Source organism: Coregonus lavaretus (genome assembly GCF_964263955.1).
Source record: "Coregonus lavaretus genome assembly, chromosome: 30".
In the NCBI taxonomy this organism is placed as follows: Eukaryota; Metazoa; Chordata; class Actinopteri; order Salmoniformes; family Salmonidae; genus Coregonus; species Coregonus lavaretus.
The window spans coordinates 33,102,062-33,109,717 of record NC_140017.1 but is presented as its reverse complement, the minus strand read 5'-3'; the positions used below and the strand labels follow the sequence as shown (position 1 = coordinate 33,109,717).

General features: G+C 40.5%; 1 protein-coding gene across 1 annotated transcript; it reads right to left on the bottom strand.

Annotated features, from left to right (window-relative positions):
• Positions 1–3,380: 3,380 nt before the first annotated feature.
• Positions 3,381–4,298, bottom strand: LOC311105898 (forkhead box protein L2-like; the record flags this gene model as incomplete). Its single annotated transcript, XM_084148121.1, has 1 exon — positions 3,381–4,298. The coding sequence occupies one exon, from the start codon at positions 4,296–4,298 to the stop codon at positions 3,381–3,383; it is 918 nt and encodes a 305-aa protein (XP_084004247.1).
• Positions 4,299–7,656: the final 3,358 nt, after the last annotated feature.

Sequence of the window (7,656 nt, the reverse complement as noted above, 5' to 3'; positions counted from 1 at the left end):
TTAGTTTAGTAAGCAAGCATAATTCTTTTGGGATTAATTAACAAAAAATATTGACTATTTAAACTGCTGCAAACACTGCTGGACACCACAACTCCATTTCTCACTTATAGTTAGTGTGTAATATGCACGTTATGAATGACGCTGCGATGGGGCCAAGATGTTGTTTGACAGTTGCTATGGAGCGCAGGGTGAATCAAGGTGAATGATATACTGTTGCATGATTACTGTCTACAGTCATATAAGGATCTTGTCAGTCTAAAATAAAGCTCGAACTTAAACTCACTGAAAGTGGACATCACATTCAGAAGAGCCTAATGCATGACCAAGCCTATATGACCCCATATGAGACAGCCTTGGAGAAATCACAAATAGGTTTTGGTAGTGTGGTATCAGCAGCCTATCATAAAATCGAAAATAATGGCAGAATTGTTGAAAATGAATTGGTTTCAGAGCTGCAATAGTGATATGAATGATATTCATAATAATCAAAACAATTAAAATGCTATTATGAAATTATGTATCCTTATTAAAAAAATAGTCATTGTAAAAACGTTTTAAACCATACAATAGTCACCCGATAGCTCTGTGAGTGTGAACCTGAGTGTTGTGAAAGTGATAATAGGTGGAAGAGGGTTGAGAATAGACCTGTATTGAAAGCGTTTCACTCGTCACCATGTCTCTATTTTCAAGAGCTTCACTGCCTCCGGGGTCGGACGGTTCTCTTGGGCCTCACCGGGAAGTGCACGTAGACCTTCATCTAATTCAGCGCGTTCAGACAAACACGACAAGGTGGGGGTTGGATAGACGTGTGTAAAGTTATAACATCATTCTCCAGTGATAGACTATAGCAATTTAGGCATCAACATGAAACATCGTTTCAACCTAGGCGGATGCTATTGTTGTGTAGCCTGTAGGTCGGTTAAATGTAGGGATTGGATAGTTTTAAATACGTTTGAAACGTTCACGACACGGCATACTGCCTATAGTTCTACGTTTTCTGTTAGTTTTGATGGTTCGTTTAGCAAAAGATGCTGGAAAACAGTATGGTGTCATCCATTACTTTACGCTCAACTCAGCCCACTCACACGTCACTTCCCTTAGCTCATATGTAAGAAATGGTCTTAGCTCAAATGAATACACATATTGATTTATTTGCTAGATTTCCTGCAGGTAGGCCCATACAGGTCTAGGCTATTCAAGTTGAAAATATTTGGACAACATGCCTTAGGATAATTTATTCGCATATCTGGACAACCCAACTGATGGCCAAGCAAGGTGTAATCATGCAGTAATGGTAAACTCCATAGTGTAACAGAACTTTTGGATGGATGGCAAAATTAATTAGAATCCATCCATGGCCAATCTCCTTGGTGCACCTTGCTTCACCAAATGCACCTTATTGTAAATGATAATAACAGGCCATAATAATAACAATAATAATAATAAAAATAAGAATAAGAATAAGAATAACATTAATTTATAATAAGAATAATACAGTAGTAACAATAAAGTGCCAATGCGCAATTATGCATGGACAGTTGGTAATCACACAGAGAAAACCCCCCATGCTCCTTGGAAAAGCCCACTGAGCTGAAGCCACAATTAGCTTAAACACATAGTGTAGGTTAGCCTACACCATATGGGGATAATGATTAAATGGAATGACTGGGATGGCGACCCTTAACTTCTGCAGCATCTGTTTCTCCTAAGCATTCGCCCTCTGAACAACGACTGCCAAAAAAAACCTCTAAGAAGTTCACAACGTCTTCCTAAACACGCACAGATATTTCTTTGATTTTCTCTCTTCAACTGTTGCACTCTGCTGACAAATGAGATGCCGTAGACCTATTTGGTAACTCTAATAATGAATGTAGACTATTCAGATAAGGCAAAAGTTCACTGTTATTTTGGCCAATAGTTGTAATGCATGCAAGTGCACAGAGTAGGCCACGCTGTGTTTTCATGTGTTAAGCAACAGGGTTGGCACTGGAATAAAATGAAGATCTAAATAACAGCTTAACACCTCTAATAGTTTATAATTAAATGGAATTTCCCTAAACTACTTTCGAAAGGAAGAATATATATATTTAGTGTATAAAACTGAAATATCCAACCAACTCCCCAGTAAACTAAACTTTAGCTAAACTGTACAAAAGTATTAGGCCTTATTAAGCATCTGCTAGATATTTGGAGACGTTTTACGTAAAGGATTTACATGCCAAAAATAACTGAAATGTATCATTAGCATTTTCAAGACAAAAATACACATTCGGGTTTAGGCCTAAGTGAAGAACTTTCACGGACAGAATTCCAATTAACTTCATCTGTGGAATATATAGTTCTAAGCCTACGTTGCAAGCCAAATAATAGTGGCCATGTATTTGTTTAGTGGTAGACCACATAATAATAATAATAATAATAATAATAATAATAATAATAATAATAATCATAACATTGTCGTTGATAATTGTTGAAATTTGTAGTTTAGATAATACAGTTTTTGCACAAATAAGGATTAATTCATGACCAATGTTTTACTTTGAAAGAAATACAAGTTTATTAAGAAATTCAAAATATTAGAAAAAGAGGGAAAGTGCTAATTTAACATGGCCCCAACATGTATGAGACAAAAATAATAACGTTTATAAAAAACAAGAAAGGTAAAAAAAAATCTGCCACTGGACTGAATGTTATCGGAAACTAAACCATCTCTATCAGAGGTCACGAAGCCTAAAAACTAAATGACCCCCGAAGTAACACATCTTTGGTATTGCTCCTTCTGACGGTGCTCTCTCTCCCCACCTGCACCCAGAGTAAGAACTGTGACACGGTATGAAAAACTAAAATAAAAAAAACTAAAGACAGGCTAAAGAATCAACATTTCCCCTGGTCTTGCTGGAGTCCGCTCAGTGCACTATACTGGTTCAAATACGTAGGAGTTCGAATTCAATTATCACTCTTTCAGGTGATGTTTTGAATTTCAAGACAGGGTGAGGGTTTTGTGAATTCTGTTTTCATGGAATTGTATTTTGAAATTGTATCCCCGTGAATAGGGAACTGGTCAGATTTTACAAATATATCATACAATAGCCCGGCCTTCTGTCCAAGGCAACAGTGGGCGCACGAAATGGCCCCCAAAAGTTCTGCTACCTCTTGCCTAGTCCTCTTAATCTCACAATTTCCAGTTTTTGAAAATTCTCTCACCATCCCCATTTGTATATCTTTCCATATGGATTTTCAGTACATTATTTGGATCAAAAAAGCCCGTCATAGTATTGTCTCTTCAAAAAATACTTTTGTTTCTGGTTTGAATACACAGGAATAGACTTATTGCCTTTCTCTCACAAGAGTCCATTTTACAAGTGGCCCTCTGGTAAACTCTAAATGTCAATCCTCGTGTGTAACGCGGAGTGTTTGCTCTCGTGATCCCAATACGAACAGTGCATCATGGAGAGCTCGGTAGGCTGGCGGGAGCATGCGAACTGCAGGCCACCTCCGTTGCTGGAGGAGACCGGGGGCGGCGCAGCGGTCGCAGGGCTCAGCTGCTGGGCATGGTGAGCGTGCGGGTGGTGGTGATGGCTCATGCCGTTATAAGAGTTCACCATACTGGGGAGACCCATGCTCTGCACCCGGGAGTACGGGTTGTATGAGGAGGGAGCGGACAGTCCTTTCACATTGACGGGACTCACGTTGCCACTGGCCATCTGACAGGAGGTGTAGGACATCGGGGTGGGCGGCTGGCCCAGCGACCACGAGTTGTTCATGAAGCTGGACTGCAGGTACTTTGGAGGGGACAGGTAGCCGTACCCATCACCGCCGAAGAGGGATTTCCCGGGCTGGAAATGGGTCGGTGGAGGTCTGAAGGGACGTTTCATTCGACGTCTCCTCCTGTAGTTTCCCTTCTCGAACATGTCCTCGCACGCCGGGTCAAGGGTCCAGTAATTCCCCTTTCTCTCACCGCCTCCCTCGCGAGGAACCTTGATGAAACATTCGTTCAGACTTAAGTTATGCCGGATACTGTTTTGCCAGCCTTTCTTGTTTTTCTCGTAGAAAGGGAATTTGGTGATGATATACTGGTAAATACCAGATAGAGTTAGGCGCTTCTCGGTGCTCTCCCGGATGGCCATGGCAATGAGAGCAACATACGAATATGGTGGTTTTTGAGACGGGTCCGTTTTCTCCAAACCCTTTTCCTGGACCGGTTCCTCCTTGGGTCGCTCCTTATCCTTCGCCGTGTTGGTTTCGTGTACCATCAGAGCCATTGCGTCATCCTCGGGGTTTTGGTAAGTGGCCATCATAGCGCACACCAAAACAAAAACAAATCCACCACAAATACAGAACAACAAACGCGATTAACTACACTTGTAGAAAATGATATTAGCCCTAGCACCTCAAGATGGACTCCAAAACAAAACTCTGAGGCTGCCTCCTTAACGTTTAGCGCGCAGAGAAATCCGTGTTTTGAGCCACAGTTGGTGACTTGTTAGGCACTAGCCTCTCCTCTAGAACATACTTTCTCCCAAACTGGTTTGTGATGGAGGCGCAGCCCAGGTTTGGTTTGATTCCTTTCTAAGCCCAGCCCTTTTCTCTTTTTTTCCATAGGCAGAAGGTAGGCCTACTAGTGGCGGTGGCTCTCCAGTGCGTAGTGCGACGTCCTGCTCTGTGATTTGTGCGCATTGGACGAGTTCCGCCTCCGTTGGTTTACAGCTGCGTGGTGAGGAATATCTCGTCTGCCCACTTCACATGATCAAATTACTTTTCCTATTCACACACAGTACAAAAATAACATGTGTTATAGTGGGGTTTAGACAATATACCACTCATTGCAAATGAATAGGAAAACAGCTTAGAGAAAAGTTTGTGTGTCAAAAATAAATTATTAAGAGGAAGATAATTTCAAGGTATGGTAAATCATTTCATGAATTTCAATGCCATTAAAAAGCACGTGTCAATGGGACACAGTTATGTTTGACAAAATAGCCAACTGTTACTTCCTGTATTTATGTTGACTTATAGTTTGTTAGCCTATAGGCTATTCATAACTGATAATATTTTTGTTTGCATTGACTGCAATTTTCAAAAATTTCCAATGATAAAACAAGGTAGGCCTAATAGAAATAGTATTTTCAACTATTGTAAGTAAATAGCCTCGGCCTATACCCTCAGATTTACCTCAACATGTGTACTGCATTCGGTCTGACTGCAGGCTGAAGCCTCATTAGCTACTGACCGCTTGTCCGCAGCAGCCGCAGAAAACCTGAATTGATCGTGCCGCTTAATTAGCAGGCATTGTGATGGAGGTGTATGGAGGGGGTATATATTTCCCTGGCCACCCATGCGGGTCCTGTCTGCTTTCTCCGGGATGGTATTTCCGTGCTGTGAGAGCTGACGCAGGTGGAACAGCATTGGCATGTGTGTCATCGCCCGCCACCGGCCCACAGTCTGAGGCCCGGCCGGCGGCTGTAGAGAAGCCCCGGCTCGCCTCGCGGGGGAACAGCTGAACAGCGGTGAGAGCCAACCGTCTCTCAGCGCGCAATTACCACAAGACATGGAGTGGGCGGTTTCCAGCGCTAAAATAAAAAAAATTCTCAGGTTCATAATTATCTTTTTCACATATGTTTTTGGACTGTAAACATATGCAGAAAATATATGACTCTGCTTAATTGTGTCTAGTTCAGATAGCGTCGACAAAATAAATGATGTGGTTACTTTTAGTGTAAGAGTACTTTAAAATGGGTGCCAACTTATACAAATAGCAATGATATACATAACAATAATAATGAATTATCATACATAGTCTATCATAGGCCTACAATGCATAGATAGGCCTATCAAATCTTAGATTTCTGCATGAGTGGGAAAATGCACCAAATGTAGTTACTAAGTGTAGGAACGTATTTTGTTGATAAATATGCTTTCAAAATCATGCTAAATATGCTATAAAACATCCATGGAGTGCTGCATATTTTGGTAGTTTTGTATTATGCATGGTCAGGTCAAATGTGTTTGGGGATATAATTTCACCAAAATGCCCAAACATTCGTTTTCAAAAAGATTACAAATATATTTTGGATAGCAAACATTAAAAGTCAAGGATACAGTTCGTTGGTATTATTTTTGTTTTTAAAATCGAGGTGAATACAGGCCTATACTTCATTGACATGCTGCTTTAACAAAGCAACACAGATGCGGTGAGGTGATCTTTAAGTGACTGAAAACAAAGACGACACCACAGAACCCGAGCCTTTTGTTGGGCAGTGATGACAGTGCGCGTGTGTTTAGTAATACCTCGTGATTTGGGGAGTTGTTTAGTCTTCTTTATTGTTGCGGAGAAAGTCTGTGGTCTCTTCATGTTCCCATGCGCCCAACGCCATGAGGATTAGAAGATGGAAACCGAATTGATAGAGAGAAGAAGAGGAATTGCTGAACGGTCAACAATCATAGATATTTTCATACAATGATTGTGTTATTATCATATTGTTATTAAACAATCAATAATAACAACAGTGGCAGTAATGTCTATTGCACAATAACATCAATGACTGTAATAACATTATGCGACTACCAGTAGGCCTACTTAAGGTTCAGAATGTTGAATAAAACGAAAAGAAAACGACCAAAACATTTTGAAACAACGTGGGAAGGAAACAAAATGGATCATTTCAAAACAATGTTTAAAAGGCTACAAAGTCTCAAACTCAAGGCTAAAATTGTAGATCTGTTTAAAAAACTTTTTTTGTTAAAACAGGAATATTTCGAAAAATGATTTAGCATTCCTGTTGCCTAGGTCAGGACGTGTCTATTCCCTGCATGGTTTACAGTCGGAACGCTTTTTAATTTCAAGGAATCTCTTGGCAAAACAGGTTCCATTGTATTGGAACCAAGTCTTGCCCTATATGTATTTATCAGCCATTAAGTCCACTTATATGGTTTCTATTTTCAACTAACATTTTCTGAATACCACAAGATTATTTATTTTTATCAATAATACATACCTTTTATTGACTGAACCTCTGGACGCTTGCTTGAGTCTCACTCCAAACGACTGCAGGAGAGGTCGACTTTTCCCTGGGCACACCTCGCTCACCTGCGCGCCGCATCTGGCCCGGGCTGCCACAGTCACGCGCGTCACGTCACAACAAGCTGTAAATAAACATGTTAAGAATCTGTAAACACCGCTAGCGCGAGGCCAATGTGTAACCTGAACTATAGCTTGGCTTTAGAGCGCGCTGAGGAATGCTAATTCGATTGTCGCTTGTTTTCTTTATGTCACGTTTTAAACTGGATAAAAGAGAATGAAGGAAAGTTGTTGGTTGACAAAATAAAGTGAATAATTGTAATTGACCCATTGTAACCTTTACACTGTGCTAAACAGCTTTAGGCGCACTGACAAATTAACAGTCTCATTGAACCAAGATTGCACCAAACCTATCATGCGTAATTTCTGGATGCATGCAAATATTCACAATAAAACGGTGCAGAAAGAGAACAGTTGTAGAGGGCAAGATGGGTATAGCTTCTGGATATACTATTGAAGCTAGGCTATACTGTCTAAAACACCAGGCATCATTTTTCTTCAACGATTGACTGATTTCAATAGGAGTTCTCATTACCAATGGGCACTAGTCATTTGGTGAGGGAAATGTTCAAATATTA